Source organism: Scomber japonicus, chromosome 13 (assembly GCF_027409825.1).
Source record: "Scomber japonicus isolate fScoJap1 chromosome 13, fScoJap1.pri, whole genome shotgun sequence".
Lineage (NCBI taxonomy): Eukaryota > Metazoa > Chordata > Actinopteri > Scombriformes > Scombridae > Scomber > Scomber japonicus.
Window position 1 is genome coordinate 30,650,828 of NC_070590.1, and position 23,496 is coordinate 30,674,323.

General features: G+C 38.5%; 1 protein-coding gene across 2 annotated transcripts; it reads right to left on the reverse strand.

Moving 5' to 3' along the window:
- Nucleotides 1-376: 376 nt before the first annotated feature.
- On the reverse strand, nt 377-22,840 carry hlcs (holocarboxylase synthetase (biotin-(proprionyl-CoA-carboxylase (ATP-hydrolysing)) ligase)). 2 transcript variants are annotated; one of them, XM_053332254.1, is made up of 11 exons: nt 22,471-22,840; nt 18,504-18,644; nt 15,898-16,060; nt 13,699-14,726; nt 12,147-12,326; nt 7,146-7,426; nt 6,158-6,225; nt 5,803-5,963; nt 5,478-5,592; nt 2,666-2,879; nt 377-1,328 (listed from the first exon to the last, which is right to left on the reverse strand). In XM_053332254.1, exons 1-11 carry the CDS (start codon nt 22,729-22,731, stop codon nt 1,157-1,159), a joined length of 2,784 nt encoding a protein of 927 aa, XP_053188229.1. In that variant the 5' UTR covers nt 22,732-22,840; the 3' UTR covers nt 377-1,156. The 2 variants fall into 2 exon arrangements, with proteins under 2 accessions (XP_053188229.1, XP_053188230.1); XM_053332255.1 differs by lacking the exon at nt 18,504-18,644.
- Between the last annotated feature and the right edge of the window lie 656 nt (nt 22,841-23,496).

The following is a 23,496-nucleotide window of genomic DNA, read 5'->3' on the forward strand; positions in this document are numbered from 1 at the left end:
ACTCTGTCTGGTGCCACAACAAGCTCTACAGGCTTTTTAATTTAAAAAGGCTAATTTAATTTCATTATGTGTACTTATGGTACAGGGTCACTGTATCACCTATGCGGTGATCTGTTGCCTGAAGAAGATTGGTTGCAGGTTACTCAGCAAGATATGGTTAAGGCAGAAAATTAGACATGTCCATATGAGGATTTATTTTAGATTTTAAATAACATCACTACTACCCTTATGTATTTGGAATTAAAGGTCTGCATATACAGACATGTCAGCACACTCTCGGTTGAGACTAATGTATCTTTTTGACTTTCTTTCATATTCAGGATTCTGTAGACTTCTATGACCTTGTTACTAAGAAATGAACCACACATTCCTGTGGAAATCTTTATTTTGCTAAAATTAAGCTTCAATGATCACTTCATTGTGCTCATGTAACAATGAAATTAGATTAGATGTTTAGAACAAAAGGTACAACATTTATTGTTTCCAGAAAGTGCAAGTTGTTAAATAATTGTTTGCATTTCGGGTCCAAAACCTGTAGCTCATAATCAAACTGATGTTGAAGCTTTTATTAAGGGACAGGGCTGGATCTACTAGTGACCTAAACATATGTCAGGGTAACATAAGGATAAGCTAGCAAATTATCCCATTTCAAATGGGATATTTATACCACTTTCACAGCAACCATGCATTGAGTGCAGGTCTAATTAATGCACATTTGAACCACATTGGACCCATTGATGAGACAGTTGTCACCCTGCTTCTGCTACTGTTCGCAGATACTCCAGTGTGTTGTGTAGTACATAAACTTTACTGATAACCCTGAGAATTGCATCAAATAATTACCAGATAAAAGGTAAATGATTAAATGGCATTTAAAAGTGGCATCATTACATTTATTTACATTTACACCAGGTCATCAAAGCCAGGGACCCTATGACTGCCGTCCCTCCTGACACGGGTTGGTCCATACCAATAGAACCTTGATATGGGTTTAACCAGTGTCACAGGGTCAGTCTGAAAGGGGAATTAATGATGCATTATCAATTTTAAAACAAGGATACATTTATATAGTGCCATATAGTTCTTTGTCATATTGAATGATTCTGTCATTTGTTCAATGTACTGGAAGAGATTACATATTTTGTTGAATTTGGTGCTAATGTTGCTTGACGACAACCAGGTTCTTCATCATGTCAAAGGAGTTTCCGTCAGGCTCCATCGAAACCAAACCCTGCTCCTTGCTGTGTACTTGGAGGAAGCCATTGGGGTCCAGTCCCACCACTTCAGCCTCTGGTCCATCCTCACTCCAGAGACGCACATGAGTCCCACTGAAGCCAGATCACAGAGAGCCAATGTTACAGTTCAGCTTCACAACATTATGGACTTTGATTGTCAGTTTAGACTAAGATTAAGAGTGTGACTATCCACACATCTCCACAGCTTCTTTCCTCAGCCCCCAACCCTGACAAATCCCACCCATATTGGATCTGACACAAACTGTGTCATTGAGTACACTGCCTTAACTTCCTTCATTCCCTATACGTTGAAGTACGTTATGTATACTATATCTCATAACAGGCCATATGAGAAATGAAATGTCCTTTCCTCATGCATAAAACCAAATCCAACAGTGAAATAAAATGAATCCTTTGTATGTATCAACTGTTATAAAATCATGACAATGTTAATTATTTAGCTTTTTGTAACATAACAACATACCAATGTGATTTTTCCAATAATCACATATTGTGTGTAAAATCTTAGAGTTTGTAATTTAACTTCCTATCTGCAAACCTGCAAAAAACAATTGCAACCGTAATTCACAACTTGTGAAAGCTACCTCATTTCTAACTTCTGATCAGCAAAATTGCACCAAAGGGTTTGCATTTGAATCAGTTGAGTCAACCTTCTCACTTGAATTTTGGCATGATTCTCACAGATGCAGTATGCCAAAACAATTTGCATTCAAGAGATAGTGGAGTGCCTGTTCTCCCACATGTATCCAGTAGGTAGCAGTGTGTCTATTGATTTTTCCCCCAGCCCAGTTTAAATCAAACCATGCCTACTTCCGCTTGTAAGCATTGTTTTATTTGTGGGATATTTAAATTAGATCCTTTATTGTACAGCACTTTTTAAAGCTTGCTTAGATATGAAAGCCAAAAACTAAATCACTGATGATGTATGTATTACTGCATTTACTGGTTCATGTCATTGATTAATACAGTAGATACAAATATCCAAAGCCATGAGTTATGGTCATGTGTAATGGTATTGGTCATGTGTCAACCTTATCAAGGTTTCACAATGACTGATACTGATAAAACAGCTTTCCCGGCTTTATAAATCTGGCAAAAAGAATGAGTACTGTATGTTAGTTTTAGTCGTGAACCTGCACAGAGAGAGTATGCATCTGACATCTGGTATCTTTTTTGCAAAATTTCACATATAAATACAAAATAATCCATTTTATATTTAACACAATTAGAAGAAGCATTCTTTCCGCATAAATTCATTTATGCATAAAGAGCATTGGTATCATGGTACGTAGTACTGGCAGATATGCTGATCTGAGGTGTTTGCCCATACTTGTTGAATCAGGTGTCTCATTCTAAATAAGAAGTAAAATTCGAGTCCAAAGCTCAATGGGAGTGTCTTGAGTGCTCACCTGTGAAGCCATCTCTTGTAGTAGGTGGGCAGGATGGATTCAGGGCCTCCTTGTTGGAAGCTGCTGATGAGGGCCTCCAGACAACTAACTGTCCGAGCAATGAGCTGGGCACAGCTTAGTGGTTGCAGGTTGCAGTTGTGTTGTATGTTGTACTGCCGGATTAGGTCATTGATGCACAATGTTGGGTTGCTGTTAGTCACATTGAACCCACAACCTGCAGAGCACATTATATACGGTTACTGTGAGCAATATTACTATGCTATTCTGAGCACACAAAACGAGACTATACAATGATCAGCCAGAACATTAAAAATAGTTCTTGAGGTTGTTGTGTTGGATCAGGAAAAATGGGCAAGCATAAGGATCTGACCGACTTTGACAAGGATCAAATTGTGATCGCTTTCCAAAATAGCAGGTTTTGTGGGATCTTCCCAGTATGCAGTGGTCAGTGTATATCAAAAGTGGTCCAATAAAGCAGGGGTTCTCAACCTTTTGCAAGCTGGGCCCCCCCAAAGCTGGTTCATTGCAGTTGGGGCCCCCCCTCCTCCCGGTGTCACCCTCCCTCGCGGCCCCAACCCCACTACACCACCTTGCATAGATAGATAGATAGATAGATAGATAGATAGATAGATAGATAAAATAATAGATTTGTTATTTTTAGGCCCACACTATTATTAATTATTATTATTATTATTATTATTATTATTATTATTATTATTATTATGATCATCAGGTAGGCCTATCATCATTACTAGGCTATTGTTATAACTGGCAGTAGCACCAGACTTCTAATGTGAGCTTGCAGGCATTATTATTATTATTATTATTATTATTATTATTATTATGAGTAGTGATATCCCTATTATCATTACTAGGCTAGCTATATAATTATAGTTACATGCTTTGCTGTTATTATTATTATTATTATTAGTAGTAGTAGTAGTAGTAGTAGTAGTAGTAGTAGTAGTAGTAGTAGTAGTAGTAGTAGTATTACTATTATTATTATTATTATTATTATTATTATCATAGGCCTATTATCATTACTAGGCTATTGTTATAACCGGGAGGTAGGCGATGTTAATGTGAGACCTGAGCCTGCTTTGCCTTGCAAAGATCCTCAATTCTTGGTGCAATGTCTGATAAACATAGCCTCAAATCATCCTCAATTTGTGCACGATTCCGGTATTTCGTTTTGAGTGCAGTCATTTTCGAGAAGCCTGCCTCACACAAATATGTCGACGCGAAAGGGAGGAGAATCTTCAATGCGACGTCACAGAGTTGAGGGTATTCCTGCATCAATGCTGCCCAGAATGACGAAAGAGGGCAGGAGGTGAAACGTTCCTTCAGCCTACTGTCACTCTTCAGCTCAATAAGCTGTTCCTGCATGTCAATTGACAGCTCGTTTGCTGTGCACACAAATGGATCTCGAACCCACGCGAAAGAGCGATAATCCTCTTTGAAATACGTCGCAGATTGTTGTCTCATTGCAGACAGGTGCTCAGACGCTGACTGAAATAAAGAGGCTCAAAATACATGAAACTGTCTGGTTGATTTGTTTCTGTGTTGTAGTAGTCCAACCACTTGCATTTTCGACATGGGGATTTTCGCGATTTGTTTTTAATGATTTTTTTGTTATTTTTATGATTTTTCCCTCCATCCTGTTGCCTACTCGCGCCCGCTCGCGCCCCCCCCCCCCCCCCCCCGGAGAGTGTTCAAAGGACAAACTGATGTACCTGCAACAGGGTCATGGGTGCCCAAGGCACACTGATGTACCTGGGAAGTAAAGACTATTTCATCTGGTCCGATCCCTCAGAAGAGCTACTGTAATACAATCTGCTGAAAAAGTTAATGCTGGCTATGATAGACAGCTGTCAGAACACACAGTGCATGGCAGCTTGCTGCATATGGGTTAAGTATGGGTTTTGTATGGGTTAAGTAGCTGCAGACTGGTCTGTCATAGTGCCCATGCTGACCACAGTGCACCACTGAAAATGCCTACATATCTACATGAGCATCAGAACCATGAAGCAATTTTTAGATCATATGTACATCATTTATGTGGGGAAGAGATGGCACCAGGATGTATTATGGGAAGATGGCAAGCCAGCGAAGGCAGTGTGATGCTCTGAGTATTGTTCTGCTAGAAAATCTTGGGTCCTTTCAGGCATTTATGTCAATGTTACTTTGACACACACAGTGGGGAGAACAAGTATTTGATACACTGCCGATTTTGCAGGTTTTCCCACTTACAAAGCATGTAGAAATCGGCAGTGTATCAAATACTTGTTCTCCCCACTGTACATCTTATCTACCTGGCAGTGGTATTCCCTGATGGCAGTGGCCTCTTTCAGCAGGGTAATTTATGCTCGTCTTTCTGAGCTCCGTATCATTTTTGACTAATATTTACCTGCTTGACATATTCCATTTTTGTAGTAGAGACGTCAGAAACTCCAGTAGGTTAAACTTGACTAATGAAACACTTTTAGGGATGACTTTCTCTGCCAAACTTACTATTAACAGACTTGCTAGTCTGGCAACATTAATGCTACAAACATGTAATGCAACACTTCAAATAGGAGTCAGTTTGACACATCTGAGGTTGTTAACACAAAATTGTCTAGCTATTAGCAAAGTGTGTCTACAAATTGCAACACACACACAAACACTTCTCTGTAAGCAGACCTCTCAGTTAAGACAGATCAGAAGAATCTGTCACCTGTGATATTGTGATGTGAATCACGGCTATCATCGGAAGTCATCTACTTAAATAGCCTCTAGTTTCATTGCCTGTGATAAAAGTGGGGGCTGTTACCTATGAGCAGATGAAAGGTCGATCCTATTACAGTGGAAGTCACCAGCACTCCCCCGAGCTTCATCAGCTTACTGTAGTAGATGTCATTGGGCCACTTTACCCTCAGGTCTAGGTCCTGAAGAAGGACACAAAATGTTCAAACTAATCCATTCTATTATTTTTAATATATCACTTTTTGATACAATATACAAGTATTATAATATGATATTAAGCTAAAAACAATTTTAATATTTAGGCTGTATTCAGATATCTGCAGTATACGTAGTGTATAAGAGATGTACTTAGTGTGGATATTTTTGATACAGTAAAATGTGAAAACTGATACCTGGTATCCAGGAAGTGTCCGAACAGCCTCAACCACAGCCAGAGCAGCCAGATGTTGCAGGAAGGGTATCCTCTGTCCGAGCCTGGAGCTCAGGTCCACCTCGACACTCAGCGTAAACATGGCACAACCCAAGGGACTGAGCCAGGCATTCCTACCCCGACCTGCAGAAGCAGCAAATATAGGATCACAAGAAACATACAAGGGGACCCTACATGGTACCAAACACCCACTACTAACCTCTGACAAATAAGATGAATAAAAAACAAAGACAAAAATTACTACAACTGATTGTTTACTCATTTGAGGTATGTTTGAATGCTGTGTGAGCAGGTTTACAGTGTGCTGGAGCACTGACCTCTGCCCTTGCTTTGTCGAGCAGCTATAGCTATTAAACCCACATCCTTTGGTAAGTGCAGAGTAAGTCTGGGGGGAGACAAGCACACAGAAATATGTAACTCCTTAAAGTACTTTACAGAGACACTGATATACATTTGTTTATATTGTATATTACACCTTTAGTTAGTGCACAAATCAGTAAATCGAGGTGGAAATTGTGGTTGACAATGCACATTTGATGACCATGATGCTTGTGCATTTATGCGATACATATCCAACATGTTTTAAAGTTAGATTAGATACTCAGTCTTTACCGTAGAATTCATGTCCTAATGTCCCACAAAGCCTTGTGTTGCTTACTTAAACTGAATTAACAGTCCTATTCTCGACTGCTCACATGTGCCACCTGGTGATAGATGGTGAGCCCTGCAGGTACGCCTTGATAAATGATTTTATCCTACTTCGCTGCCACTGCAGTATTACTGTGGTATTACCATGGTGTACATGTGGCGTTATTGCAATTTATGTTTAGACAGCAAAAATAGTATGGGCAAAAAAAGCATACTTTAAAAAAAAAAAAAAATCAGTCCTACTTTTTGTTAGCTTTCTTGCCTTGATATAAGCTTAGGTGCACAGTAAAACAATCTTATAAGGCTACTGAAATCCAAAGGGTGATCATTTTTTGTAGTGCTTGTAAGAGCCATATTGTATGGATTATTATATTATATGACAACATAAATCTTTCTGAACATGCGGGGGCTCTGACAACTCAAGTATAACTACAGTAATATAAGCTAAAGTAGTTTTTTTGTCTTGCTGTACGTAGCTATGGTGAAAAGTACCGTGTAAGAATTCCAGAGGGTTCAGCTGGTTTGCTTGTACACATTGCAGCAATCAAAACCAAGTGCTGCACAACCTTTTGGTCACAAAGCAATTTAACCTACGAGAACGCGCTTCCTCCAGCTTATACATGTTTATAATTACAGACTCAGAGGAACGAGTGTTACCCTTCCAACAGGTCCATGGTAGATGTAACAACGTCAGCATACAGCAAAGTGCGCCCCAGTACTCTGGTCTTCAAGTTACTGCTGTAGGTCTCCATATTGAACAGCTCCCACCTTTGGGATTCTTCAGAGTCAGTGACCAGGACTAGAGAGCTTTCAGGCAGCAAAGGACCATTCTGGAGCTCACAATAGGACACCACCCTGAGGAAGGTTTTGGACAACACGAGGAGGCCATTTTCATCTGCAAGTGTCTGCAGCCAGTTCAGGAAGGTGGTCTTAGCCTCCTGTGTATAAGACAAAGGAACAGAGAAGGAAAACACTAGCAGTAGTTTCTTTTATATATGTTATGTAAGCATTTCTGTGTTTTTTTTAAAAAGGTTTTGGACAGACAAAACTTATTGGAATCCATTCACTGCTGATTTGGGTCTTTACATGGGATTTATTAACAAATACAGCTGCCATTGGTATTCAGAATAGTAAAAAAATCATACATACATCAATAATGGTATCCCTGCAGTGATGATATGGTACTTGGGAGTATTGTAAGGTTAGCCTCACTGCGGGTCACCCCAAAAAAGCTGGGTACCCTCACTATGGGGCACCCTAAAATGTAGGAATGGAAGGGAGTTTGGCTATTAATAATGACTAATAATTATCAGAAATAATTATTAATTAGAAATTAAAGAATAATCAAAACTAATTATTCATTTGGGGCACAACCCCAAAACCAGGAACAATGATCAAAAAGTTCAATTAGCCTCAATCAATCATAAACATTTTAAAAGTGAAGAAGAGTTTGAGCTCTGACTTTTTTGATCAGCCACTTATCATAATAACATATCATAATTCTATTGTTATTATTTGATAACTATTATTATTTTTTAAATTAACTTGGTATTTTATTTATTTATTTAAGTATCTATTTTTAGCTCCTTTTATTTATTTGGTTTTATCGCTGCAAATTGCTGAGAGTAAGATAGCGCTGCTTTCTTTCTAGTGTTTTGGCTCTTGGTTTTGCTTAAGGGGCCGCCATCAATGAATGCGTGTGAATAGGTGAATGAGACATAATGTAAAAACGCTTTGAGTGGTCACAAGTAGAAAAGTGCTATACAAGTACAGTCCATTTACCATTTAGCTTTGTTTTGATTGCTTTTATTGTGTAAAGCACTTTGTGCTACATTTTCTTGTACGAAAAGTGCTTTATAAATAAAATCTGATTGACTGATTGCTGCAACAATTCCCCTTAATTTAAATTTTTTGTTATCTCAGCATACAGGCTGCCTGATGGTAAGACAGTCCATCGATTTTCAGGGGCCACAGCTTCATGTTGAGGATTGGCTGTTACTAAAGAGAAAGACAGCTGTCATCTAGTACACTTTTCTGAATGAATCATTCAATAGCAAAAAGGGTCTTGGCAAATCCATTCCAGTCCTGCTTCTATTTAACTAAACATTTCATCTTCAGATAGAGAGAAAGCGTGATTTATCAACTGCTGCCTCAACCTCTCAATTGTAGCAGCAGTATGATCTAATACTGTAAATGCTACCCTGCTCCCAAAAAGCTTTTAAACTGCACAACAATATTGACTGTACACTGGATAACAAATGTTGAATGCTGTATTTGAAGTCGCTGATCACTACATCTTGGGGCAATATATTATCGCTTTTGCTGATTTTTTCTCCACACTGTTCCTTTGTGGTTGTTACTTGTTTATTCTAGATATGAGTAAAGCATCAGACAATATACAGACAGGGGACAAATATAAGGACAAAACAACATAACGTGTCTTAGTATGGTGTTGGGCCACTATGTGCTGCCAGAACAGCCTCAATGCTCCTTGTTATTGATTCTCCAGTCTGTGAACTGCACTGGAGGGATGAACACCATTCTTCCAAAAGTTATTCTCCTTTTAGTTTTTTGATGATAGTGAAGAGTACTGTCAAACATGTTGGTCCCAAATTTTCATTTCAGAGGTGTTCAGTTGGGTTGAGATCTGGTGACTGTGAAGCATATGATTCACATCATTTTCATATTCATCACACCATTCAGTGAGCCCTCGTGCTCTATGGATGGTGACATTGTCATCCAGGAAGAGACCACTACCATCAGGATAGAAATGTTTCATCATAGGATAAAGCTGATCACATCACTCACAACAACTTTGTATTGATTTGCAGGGATCCAAACCCTGCCCTCCAAAGCATAACAGAGCTACCGAACCTCAACATTCAGATATGTACTAGTTTTTCCTTTAATTTATCCCCTGTCTGTATGTGTAATATATGGTTTGGTGGACAAACTATGGACAAACTATGTTATGGAGATTCAGAGATTCAGTTTTTTAATAATAAAAAATATCTAACTTTTTTGTATTGACATTTACTCAGATCCATGCCAATATTGAAAAATTGGTTGATATGCTGATGCAATGTTTTTATTGTCATTGCACAGCAGTACAACGAAATTGTGTCATCTCTGTGGATAAAACACACAAAAACAGCAACAGACAAGAACATAAACCAGCAAACGATGTGACACATAAACAATAGGGTGAAAAAAAAAGAGAATATTAAAATGAGTGTCACCTGGTTCAGTTATGTCATGTGGTTATTAGTGAATTGTATCTTGTTGTGCTTTACATTTAAATGTAATATTTGACAGTTAGCAGACAATTTCATTTTATCTGAGTAATTTCTGAAGAATATTTATCAAATCGTTTTTGATAAATTGCTTATTTTGTCCAATTAAAATGGTCCAATATTCAGTTTACTTTTTAGATTAACTGTATAAAAACATAACACCAAAAACATAAAACAACTTTAACAGCTAATGGGAACAATAGAAATAAAGTACGGATCTTTAACTGGAGGCCATTCTGCAGACATGTAGGGTTTTTCTCTTTGTAAACAGCTACTAGCTCTCCTCCACCTACACAATCCTGCAGCCCCCAATTTCCATCAGCCTGCTATTTGTCTGGATCAACAATGAAGACAGAATCAACCACTGATATATATTTTTTTACTAATATAATATGGTTTTGTTTTTATGGGAGACTTATGAGGCTCTGTGTCCAAGTGTCAGTTCCAACTGTAGAACTCCTACATTTTTGGTTTAGGAGTAATTCTCAGAAGATTTTAGCAATAGCACTAGCTCCTCAGACTAAGACCTACACACATTCAGTCTGCTGCTCCAGGTAATGCACCTTGTGTGTGTGTCTGCAGTTTGAGAAAAAATAACAATAATGAACTTTTCTAAGCACATTTTAAATGACAGATAATAAGGATACAGTCAATACAACAACTCAGAACAGTCCAAAAACAATGGAAATCATCATTTATTTATCTGTAACAAAAGGGTCAACCTCTGCCTCTTCTTTTAGTTAGGAGTTCCACCAGTTCCTTACTTAAAGTTGCTTTCAGCAGTTTTGTGAATTTTTTGTCAAGGAACGTTTAGCAGCAGGATTCCTTCTTGTAAAATAGTAGTATAATAAAAGGGTGTTGTGCTATGTGGCTATTATACTGTACGCAGCTATTGTAATCAAAAGTACATTCACTCTGACTGCTGGCATACTGCACCATCCAGGTACAAAAATCCCTTATAACCTGCTGCTGAACAATATTTAGCACATATCCTCTAATCTACAGATTGCATTGATCAGGTTTCCAACAATTAAAACCTTGATGAGTTTACCTGTTACTCCATGACTGAACAGAACTATTTTAAAAGATAACAAAAGCTGCAATTAAAAGAAACAAAAACAAATTTGAAAAAAATTTAATGAATTAAAAAATTAAACTGGTGGTCTTCTTCCTTCCCCGGTTCACAGGTGAGCTGCACCACGACATCTGTGTGGTTTTGTGCATGCATGGTGAACTGATGGGAGGAGATGCAAAAATATGCCTAATATGTCTGTTTCTGGAGGAAAGCTGCTACGCTGCCACTGGTTGATTTAAATCAACAAGAAAAGCATGTGAACATCTGTGGTTAAAACATCTGTACTGATCTGTTAATGAATGTAGGTGATTCTTACAGAGTCTGTTATCCACAGCTGTTTATACTGTATGAGAAGTTTCTCCTCCGGTTCATTAAATCCCAGCAGCATCTGACAGTAGCAGGAACAGAGCGCAGTGCCAATAGGGCTGCAACTAACGACTATTTTGATAGTCGACTAGTCATCGATTATTGAAACGATTAATCGACTAATCGGATCAGTGGTTCTAGCTTGTAAGCTGTACAACACACTGAGAGGACGCAGCATTGTTGAGCTGAGAGTGACTAGGCACCGGGTTATTTTCTTCACCTCAGAGTTGGGTTAAGTTGTGTAATGCTGCAGTGTGTATTGTTCAGGTGCTTTTGTTTGTTACTGCTGGAGTTCACAGCTCCGCAAAGCACGAAAAACACACCTGACAATTAAATTTGTCTGCAACTAATTTTGTCATTGATTTTTGTTGACGACGTCGACTAATTGTTGCACCCCTACACACAGCCATTCATTAAATCAGCTGATGATATTAGGCTGTTACAGTATAATCAGACATACCTCTACACTCATCCGACTGGTCAGTAACTCCATATTCTTCCTTTTTATGAATGAATCAGCCTCTTTTCCAACTTTCTTTTCAGCAAAAGTAACTCATGTTTTATTCTGGAAACATATTGCAGTGTAAACTCTGTTGTGTAACATAAATAACTAAACTTTGTGACCATTTAGGAGGTGAGATAGGCTACATTAGAGTTATGTTTGCCCAAAATCAAATTGGCAACTGTGTCATTATAATAGCAATCTGCCAAAGTGTAATGCACCCTTTTAAAGGGAATGGCAGATGACACTCTGATTGGTTTACTGCATATTACGCCAAAACACCCATGATTAATTAAGAGAGTATGTACAAGCCCTTTGAAACATGCACCATTAAATTAGCAAAAGCAGATTTAGACACACCCTAAATGCACCTGCACCTAGAATGCCCTTAGATAGTTAAAATAGGGCTCCTAAAATCTTACCTGAGAAGTGGCCAGCAGGTGGACTGGACTTGGTTCTGGACTCTGGTTTATTTCACAACTGAGGCCAAGAGAGGTAAGGATCTCTGTCAAGACTTCATAACGCAGTGCATTGCTGGCCTTTAATTCATCAAAACCTTCTAATGACAAATTCTGGGAGTCAGGAGCAATTTCCAGGTGGACCTACAGACAGGAAACATACAGAATAATATGTTTAACATGCTTTAAAACACTGACTTACTTACTTGGCTGTCCCATTTAGCAGTTTTTCAATTGTAAATATTACCTTGCATTTAATCAATAAAGTTTTCTGAATTTGACTCTGAATCACAATCTCACATTCAGAGTGCTGACATAATGTCACAACAGAAATGGCAGGAAGTGAAGCAGACCCCTCTATGGAGATCACCACTCCTGATAACTTACAAAGTGCTGTGTGGAAGTGATTTGAATTTCCAACAACAAATATAAAAATAACAAATATTAAATATCTGAAATGCTGATGACAAGTGAACCTATGAAACCAAATCTCAATAATGTTTTTTTTAAATGTTATTATTATTATTATTAAAGCAGTAAGCAGAGCACTGCTAAGTTCACTGAAAGAGGAAACAGTGAGGAGAGGTCAAGTTGACGTTATTCATTTGTGCCTAAACTTAATTATTACTTAGCAAGAAAGCTTTAGCCTGTTTCTCTGTAATGTTGGGATGCCCTCTACTGGACAGAACATAAAATAATCACATGTTGACTGTGGCATTGGCAATACATAAACTTGTATGTAAGTACATTGTGAATATTATTAATAAAATACTAAATATGGGCATTTACAATACAAATATAATTTCAGTTCTAAAAATAATAATGGATGAAATGGGATTATTGCTTGAGCTGCTCCTTTGGGCAACAACAAAACTCAAGGATGTACAACTTCAATACCAGTTAGTGTCACAGGAGTACTAACACACACTCACATTGACCTGTAATCACTCTGCTGCTAATGCTCAGGTTCAGTTTAGGTGGAGCAAGTATAATAATAATAATCTGTACTCATGCATATTGTGGGATTCTTAGCTGCCTGCCATGCCAAAATCATTGACACTGAAGCTATTTAGTAGTTAAGTAGGTTAATAGTGACAAATACATGTTTATTGGTTTGGCTCTGCACATGATTTGTTGACATTAAGAAAAATATAGAAAATCCTCAGGCAAATACTTTAAGGGAAACATGATCCAATCAAGAAATGCATTAGCTTTGTTGCATTTTTCTTCTTGCATGAGCTTTCTCTTTTTGTAAGTGTCTTGGTATTTGTTTTGTTTGTGGATTCAAAGCGTGCTTCAGATTTTGTGGATGCTGTTGACCATAAATTCTTAGTTTTCTTAAATAATATGTTAAATGTGTAACATTTGAAAAGTGTGCATTTTTATATTAAGTCATTTATCATAAAGTATCATTTTGGTATTGGTAGAGCAACTCTGCAATTGTATCAGCACTAGCCACATTTCAAAAACTATTCAGACCTATGAGCTACTACAATCATTTCTTTAATGTCTTTACCTGACAGACAACTGCTTCTCCGCCATCCTCTCCATGGGTTACCCTGACGATAACCATATCCCTCTGATGAGGACCGTCCCCTTTCAACTCACCCCAGAGCTCAACCTCTCCTCCTCCTTGAATATCTCTGACATAGACCTTCCCACTTGCCAACACGCTTAAATCCAGCTCTGTGCTGTCTTCCCTAGTAAAGCTGAGCCTACAGATCTGCCCACGTTGTCTCTCCCTGACTTCCATAGAGAGGCCTGCTGGGCACAGGGTGGAGGCTATCCCCAGAACCCTGCCACCCTGGCCAAGGAAGTTGAGAAAGCAGGTCTGAAGTTGGGGTGTCAGGGCTTGCCCCTCTGCCAGTACCAAGAGCTTGGTGTTGTCCAGCCAAGGATCACTCAGAACCTGCTGTGGTAGAAGGTGGTATATTATGTAGTTTTCCATGTTTATACACTCCGATAAAACCTGATGAACTGCCTGAAAACGCTCCTGGCAACCACCCGTGTACACCAGAATATTTGGCGGTTTGCAATTACATTGAAATCCATTGCTTTGATCAAAAAAACCATTGGCATCATGCTGAAATTCATCCAGAATCTCATCCCCACTGTCCAGCCCTACTGAGTTATCATCAGGAAGGTCTGTAATGTTCTCAGCTGAGGCATATTTGACAGAAAGGATGGTGCTTTTCTCCAGCTCCAAACATTCATGGCAGCTAGACAGATGGAGGTTATGTCCATGGCCCTCCATATGGTGATGATTCCCCAAGGAATGGTCTTTTGAGTCACCAACAGATCCCAGATCCTGGGTCCTACAGAGTGGCTCTGACCCTCGTCGCTCTTCTAACCTCCGCTTTGCCTCTGGGATGAGAAAAAGGCTGTCTTTCTTGGACAGAAGGAGCTGATGGTCAGCTGACAGGCGACAAGCCAAAGGCTTTTCAGCCATGGGGCTGCAAAGCTGTGCTGATGTCACAATTGTTGGGCTCGGTGGACGCTGCTTCTCCAACAGCTCACACAGAATGGATTCTTGGAGCAGGACAGCTATCAAATATAAAAATGTAAGGAGAAAAATCTGGTGACTTTTGGAAATAAAAAATATGACATGTATTTCTGTAAACAAGGCCTTAACAAACCGCAAGGGGGGAATTAAGAGGGGTTTTGATTAGCTAATTTGGAGCATGAAAGCTTGCCTTAGAAAGCTGACAGTTATGCCTTCATGATAACTTATTGTGATATAGTGATATTTAAAAAACTGATTGATTTAATTTAATTGAGTTGTCCATTTATGCATTCAGCAGATTGCAGCACTTGCATTCATTTGGAGTTGTGATGAATTCAAGCCCAACATTCACGAATATTCTCTTTAATTTATTTGACAGATCAATCCACTATTTTCACCAGCTAGTACAAGTCTGGGTCTGTCTGGTGATTGATGCTGAGCAGGTAGCGTACTGCTTCTTCTTTAAGAGGCTTTTGCTGCTTGAAACCAGGATGATGAGAGCAGATGATGGGCCATAAAACATAAAAGAATATTGATTATACCTGTATTAAAGCTGCAGTCTGTAACTGTTTTTGTGTTATATTTGGTAAAATTCTCATTATGATCTGATAGTAGAATAAGATACAGATAAGCTGTGACATAATTCACTGTCTCTGGGTCCACCTAGTGGTCGTAAAATGATTTGCAAGAATCCATCGCTCCCGAGTAAAACAACCAATTAGAGCTTGGAGGAGTGTCAATGACACTGCGCTTCTCCCTCGTGCAGCGTCTGCTTTGCTCTCACTTGGTCAAACCTTTCTTTTATATAGTCTATGGGTCAAACTTCCTCTCTTACTGTGGGGACGAGCTTTCACGTGCGTGCAGCGTGCACGGCAGGTTCCTCTGTGGGGAGGGACTTAGAAGGCAGAGCTGCAGCGCAGCAGAGAGGAAGAAGTTTTTCTTTAGTTTTCTTCTAAAAACTACAGACTGTAGCTTTAATAACACATTGTTATTCAAAAACGTAGGAGTAACATGAGAAACATGAGTTCAAGTCTATTATGACTTATTTTTGCTGAGGAACAGATTTTACTAAATTAACTTTACAAAACAGAATGTAATGCATCACATTAAATCAAATATACACTGTTAGAGGTAAATTAACAAATATGGAAGGTGTTTTGAGGTGGTGAACATAAAAACTGTTAATATGAAATGTAATTGAAGGCAACATACGGATTATCTTTGAAGGCATAAGTCCATTGTCCAGCTGAAGGCGATCCTCTATAAAAGCCACACCCAGCCGACTGAAGTTATCCACACTGGCCTGAGCCACTGCCCTGAATGGCTGCCCAGGACTACATGCCAGAGGAAGACAGCAGTCAGACCACTTCAGCACCTGCAGAAAACACACACTACTGGTTATCTGAAACTTTAGCCTAACAAAGCTATTTTCCATGCTAGAGAAAAGCATTTTAATATCAGTGTACATTACTACACACAACTAGATAACTCAAACTGTTCAACTGGTGCATAAGAAAAACAAAATCGTTTTTTTGCCTCCAGGGTTAAATATGCAAAGTAGAGTTTCTCCCACTGGCCCTGCCTGCAAGCTCCCACACAGCCCATAGGCTTCACATCAGGATGACTGCTCAAATTTTGCTTTTCTGGGCTTACTTACGTTATTGCTCTAACTAACAGGTTCTAACTGGCTAAATCTAGATAGATATATTTTAAATGGTAAATGGACTGTACTTAAATTGCGCTCCTCTAATCTAGTTTAGCTTGTTCACTTAAGAGGAAATGGCCATGAAATTGCCTGAAAGGTGAAGGGTACAACAGCACTGTCATGAAAAATGACATTGTAAAATTAAATGTCATTATGAAACAAAACTTGGTTTTGGAAAATTCTGTAACAAAAACAATTATATGTGGCATAACTGGCAGTATGAAAATTATTTTTTCCCAGAAACCGTTTATCTGGATTATTTCATAATTTCACTATCAGGTCTTTTCATTTCTGTATACATTTGTTTTTGCACTATGCAAGTTACTTTGTAATAACTGCATTTAGAAACCTCTATTAAAATATAATACACATTTTTAAGTTATGTATTAAGTTATGTATTAAGTTATGTATTAAGTATTGCATTATCTATTTGCATGTAGGGCTGGGCGATATGGGGAAAAATCCCGATACCATAATTTTTTTCATATCAGTCGATATCGATATATGTATATATATCACGATATAAATCAAATTACTATTTTTGTCAAGCTTAAATGTTCCATTACTCATAAGTGAGTTGTGAAGACATCAGAAGGTTATTTTTGATTTAAATATTATTTATTTTCTGTCAGAAATTGAACATGGCAGATGTACAGCAGAAAACATCTGAAACAGTTGTATAAACAAGCAGTGTTGGGCAATTACTTATAGTTACTCATTACTTCTACCAAAAAGTAACTGAGTCAGTAACTGAGTTACATCAATGTCAAAGTCATTAATTACGTTACTTTTGTGTTGGGTGTTTCATTAGGTTTGAATTACTTGCCACTGACGTGGAGAGGGTCTTTTGTCCGTTGCACAGGTTGCAAGTGAGACATTTTTCCCTTTCACCTCTACAAACGTGAAATGAAAGGCGCTATATAAATATAAGTTGTTGTTGTAGTAGTTGTAGTTGTAGTAATAGTAGTAGTAGTAGTAATGCCTATTTGTCCAATTGGTGAAGGCCACCTTCGAACTCACCGAAGTCGTCATTGTTATGATTACAACCCAGTTAATCAGAGGGGGGATGTGCGACAGCCACTGTGCACGTGTGTGTGCTGTCTTTTCTCGGGCCCTTCCTTTCGACCATGTCTTCAGCATTTGAATCTTTGATCTGTCGTTGGGTTTTCATTTTCAGTCAGCTGGTCGCTCGAGTTCTCGCTTATGATCTACGTTCATGGTCCCTCACTGCTACAGCCCAAACAATAGCATGTGTGCTGTGTGATTCAACCTGACTTGACTGGCTCTGTTCCAGCATGATTGGTTCGGTGCGGTGCTACTTAATTATGATTGGCTATTTTTATGTCTGTCAAAACATGTACGAATTAATTCTATCAAAATTGTATCATATTTCGAGGAAAAGTTATTTCACGATATGTATCGTTATCGCTTTATCGCCCAGCCCTATTTGCATGCATTAATTTAATTTAAATACCCATGTTATTTGCTTAGATGGTTAATGTAAAACCTAAACATAAATATAGCCACAAACAGCAATAAGCAGCGTCAACTTAATATGACCTTCTGAAGAATTTGAAAACATGCCACATGCATAAATTGCCACACAAACCAGATATCTTTGTATGCCAAGAGAAGGTGACTTACTGACCATTCACACAGATAGCCAGACAGAGTATTTGTCTGTCTATACTTAAGAACATGTGATATCTACTATTTAGAGAATGTACGTGTTGATTTTGGTAGCATTTGAATGAAGACTAATGGAGATATACAGGGGGGCAAAAAAGTATTTAGTCAGCCACCAATTGTGCAAGTTCTCCCACTTAAAAAGATGAGAGGCCTGTAATTTTCATCATAGGTACACTTCAACCATGGGTTAGGGTTACATACCATGGCTAACCCATGGTATGTAGGCTATGCACACAATGTGTTGATACTGTGTGCAGCTGCTTCTTAGCACCGTCTGATGTATGTTGGTTTCTAATCATTGTTATGTTTTGTTATTTAGCCCATGTGAACAGTGTTTGCCTTGTACTGCAAAAGACAACACAGACACATTTCAGAGAAATCACACATAGTGGAATCCCACTGTTCAGTAAAGTGTAGTGCATACTTTCTTGTTTGATGTGTGAGAAGATGGGTAGCCCACTCTGTGTCCTGTAGCTTCTATGATGAATGAAATATTCTCTATTCCTGGACCACAAACCATAGAGGACCCCAATAACACAGTCCATTTGCTGAGGTCATCACATGCCTGGGAACAGTGCAGAAAACACAGACAATGTTAGAAACACACGAAATGTTAACTACAAAGATTACAAAGCTGTTACATGTTGATTAGTAGTTAGTGACAGTCATGAAATGCTTTTATCAGAAGGCACAAAGTGGAAAAAGACACTTAAAAAATGTGTACAACCCCTGGCAAAAATGATGGAATCACCAATCTTGGAGGATGTTCAGTCAATTATTTAATTTTGTAGAAAAAAAGCAAGACAGACACAGACATGCCACAAAACTATATTTTTTCAAAGAAACATTAAAAAAAAGAAAGAATTGACTGATTCCATATTTTTTCCTCTGATCTAAAAAAAGCTATTGTAACTGACTACAACAGTTTTAAATGTTTCTTAAAGCCAGAAAGCTGGCATTTTGAATAAAAATAGTTTTGTGGCATGTCTGTGATTTGCCAGGGGTTATAGAAGCAAGGTTAGAGTAGACAGTGACACAATGACTCAACCCAACCCAACCCAACCAGTCGAGGCAGATGACCTCCCACCTACAGCCTGCTTCTGCTTGAGGTTTCTTAGGGGAGTTTTATCCTTGCCACTGTCACAAGTGCTTGCTCATGGAAGAATGCTGGGTCTCTTTAAATTACATTGAACCTGCTCTATGTGAAAAGTGCTTTGAGATCAATAGATAGACAGACAGATAGATATTTGTCCTTATGGAAATGTATGGCGCACCATACAGTAATCATCAGATAAATACAAATACATTCAAGCTACCAACAACAGTTAACGTTTGCTGTTATTTGGCCATATATAAATACAATTAAATTGAACTGCAGCCTTTTGATATCAGAAGACAAACTAACTGCTTCAACTTTGACACAGAACAACACCTTATTGGTTTCAACCTCACAAAGTAAACACTGAAAAGGCCACTGTGTTGTATGTGAATCATATCTTGCTTTTATATCTTTATGATCATGTTCAAGTCAAGTGTCCAAATCATTTAAGACAAGTGGTTTTGTGGTGCCAGTTGTTACTGTAAGTATTTATTTTAAAGATCAGGTAAAACAGACAGATATTGTCACTGCAGTTAGAGCTGGGCAATATGGACAGAATCAAATATCACAATATTTTTGAGCAAATACCTCAATATCGATATTTTGACCATATTGTAGGGATGGCTATTGGTGTGGTCACAAAATATTTACGCAATGAGTTTTTTGATAAATAATGTGGATATAATGACTAAGTGGATATAGGCAGATAATAGAACAGTCTGTTAAGCTCAGAAAATGGCATTTTTACTGTAATGCAGCCTTTAAAAGCAGGACAAAACACCACGTATCACATATCACCATATTAACATATTCAAAATCTAAGATGATATCTATAAAATATCACAATATCGATATAATATAGATTTTTTGACCAGCCCTAACTGCAGTATCACTTAGTTAGACCCATTGTGGCAGTGCTCAAAAGGTCAAAATACTAGGGGTGGGGGAAAAAAATCAATTCATGTACATATCTCGATTTTTTATGGGGTGATCTTAAAAATCGATTTTTCTCCCCAGAATCGATTTTCTTTTCTATTTTAGAGGCTCTATTTTGGCCAAGTGGTATGTTTAATTACCTTACAGCACTACCTTCTCAGCGCGGCTGCAAAACTGACTGTGCATGAAATAACGTGACATTAACTATGTTGATCACTTGCTCGATTTCATTAGAAGTTGCTAGCAGCTAGTTAACCATATAACTTCGCTTTTGGCTTTGGTGTAGGCTTCATAACACAACCTGCCCCCTCCCTTCATAAGCTAGTGAAGTAGGGGAGTATAAAAGCAGACAATCCGACTCTCCTGGACGTCCTGTGAGTCTCCAGCATATTGATAGTGGCTCCTTGACGCCCGCAAATGAGACACAACCTCCTGGAATCTGGAGCGAGCAAGCACCAGCGCGCACTAGAGTGATTAAGCGCGTGTGTGTGACTATCAATGCAGCGCGTGTGAGAGCACAGCGTCCTGATAGTGTGTGTGTTGCTGCTTATTACACCAATCGCACCTAAGTCTTCTAAAGTGTAGGAGCTTCACACTACATAAAACTAGAAAATGTGTGCTGCATCCTGCGCACGTATGCACGTGCAGAAATAATGATCGGTTTCCTATGGCTTTTGCGCATCATATCAATGATATCATGTCACTGTGTGGATCATTAACCTTGTTGCAGTGTGCTCCCTGGTTATAGTTAGTGAACTATCAGCTTCTACCTGCTCAGATCTCACAGTCAACAGTAGGAGATGAGGAGAGCAGCAGGGGAATCTAGCGCACATAGTTTGTATGGAAGTCTAATGATGGAAAAAGTAAAACTGGTTACTACAAAAATAAACCATTATTAATATTTATCTTTTATTTATTGTTCCAACAGCTCAGGTCGACTGAACAACAGAAAATACCTATTTATGCGTAGCATACATGTGTATGTTATTTTGTTAAAGCTATCAGACATTACACTACTTCAGAGAGCACTGAGTAGTCAGAGAACTTACTTATTATTTAAAAACATATTGGTTAATCTATTGAACAATTCATTACATTGACACAGACTGATGTGCATTGATTATAGGAATGTCATTCATGGTTTATCATCTCTAGAAGTGTAAGATTCAACTTGTTTGTTTTTTAAGAAGGAAAAGAAAATTCAATTATATCGAATCGCAATAATCGAGAATCGTGATACAAATCGAATCGGCACCTTAGAATCGTGATACAATCTAATTGTGACCAACGCATATCTACCCACCTCTAATCTCCAGCTTCTTCTGCCGGCTTGTCCTACATTGTCAGCCCAGGTGTAAGCAAGTCTGTGCTGACAGCAGTCCAGCAGCAAGTGTGACATCAGTTGTCACACTTGCAGTAAGAGATGCCACTGGCTCCCGTCTTCACAGTCAACTTACATGATTTTGTTTTTGACATCACTGTATACTAACTACCACATAACAGAGAAATTAATAATCTCGATTCCGTATGCAGACTGATTGAAAAATAGTATATTGTCAGTGTTTTAGAGAGCCCCCTAAATGTCACAAATCATGTTGTCAGGGGAGTTCATGTCTTATTGAAGAGAGCCAAGCTCCCCTGTTTACGCCTAATGGATTGTGTGCCATTCATTAGGCTATTCTGAGTTGTAAAAGGCTATATAAATTCCACTTCTGAATCTATAATCATGTTGACATTACCCTGTTTGTAGAAGTTTTACTTTAGTATTAAAGTGATAAGCTATTTACCAATTTAGGTAGACATATCAGTCATTTAAACTGGCAATTGAAACTATGCCATAATACAAACTTACAATATAAATTTTAGCGGCTGAAACTACAAAGCGACTTGTCCAGTTACTTTTCCATAATGCAAACTGACTATTTATTAATTACTTTTATTTATTTAATTGCAAGATGTTTTTTGGCATTTCTCCCTGCCCAGTGCCCCCAAATAAAATCGACGTGAATGTAATTTAATTAGTGCTGCATACAGTACTGACAAGCATCTCACAGAATTTATATTAGCAGCATTATCTCTTTCCAGAATCCACAGACCACACTCGCTTACATGGGGACGGGTTTCCTGTTGAATTTCCTCTCATTTTATTCAGCTTCATTGTAGTGGGATGGACGCAGAACTATCAGAGGGGACTATCTTAAACCGTAACAAATAACCTACTTGCAACTCTAAAATGAACTGCATGGGAATTAAACCTATTAACGGCTCTGATTTTGGAGAGTGTGACATGTAAACAGGGCTGAGAAAGGCCTAGGAAGTCATGTCATTCAACTTAACAATAGTTCTGTTATCCAACCTGAGGCTCCGTGACATGGACGGACTTGTCTCCCAGCTGGAGGAAGACGGTGTCCTCGGATGGCGGCGGTCTGTGCTGCTGCCTGCTCCTGTGGTGTCCAGTCTGCGGTGTTGTAGCTGGCGTTGAAGCCGAGCAGAGGCGGCTGAAACTAAGACTGCTGCGGCTGCTACTGTTCAGTCTGGACAGACTGTTCCGGATCAGCACAGAGTAGCACTTATGGAAGCGTACCCACATGTAGACGTAGCACAATGTTATTAACATTTTAACCAGCCTACACGAAGGAGGGCATCGTTGCTGCTCTTCTCTACATTTTTCACAGCGGACACACCATTGCTATCGGACTTAGCTGAACAAGCTCAAGCTAACTAGTGTAGCTCGCTTCTTCTTCTTTACTTTTAATGCTGCGCGTGCTCTTCTTCTTCTCCGTAAGCAGACTAAACGCTGCAATGGCGTATTGCTGCCCTCTGCTGTTGGTCATTTGTTGGTCATTTTCGAAAGTTATATTTTTTGTGTTTATTGAAGATTTTTTTTTCAGCACACAAAATAGATGTTTGTTATGTCACTGTTTATTTATCTATTTATGGTTGTTGTGTTAGTTGTTTTTTGTACTGTCACTGCAAACCAAATTTCCCTTAGAGGGACAATAAAGCTCTGAACTGAACTGAAATAGAAAAGGTCATGCACAAGACATTTCGGTCTCTACAATATTCCCCATCAACCCAAATTACCCTTAAACCTCATCCCGCATGCCTCTTAACAAGTAATGAGGTGAGGTTCGGGTTAGAGGTGCCAGTAGATATATATGATAACAGACATTAAAATGTGCCATAAAAAACACAAATGTAGATAATAATCATAATAATTTACAAAAGTGAAACTAATAAAGTAGAAGAAAGAATACAAAAAATGTAAATGAGAATAAATAATAATAATGATAATAATAAAATCATATATTACAGAAAAAGAAGGCTGTTGCAGTAGGCTACTGTTGAGAGTCCCAAATTTAGAGTGTAGGGCCTGAATCTA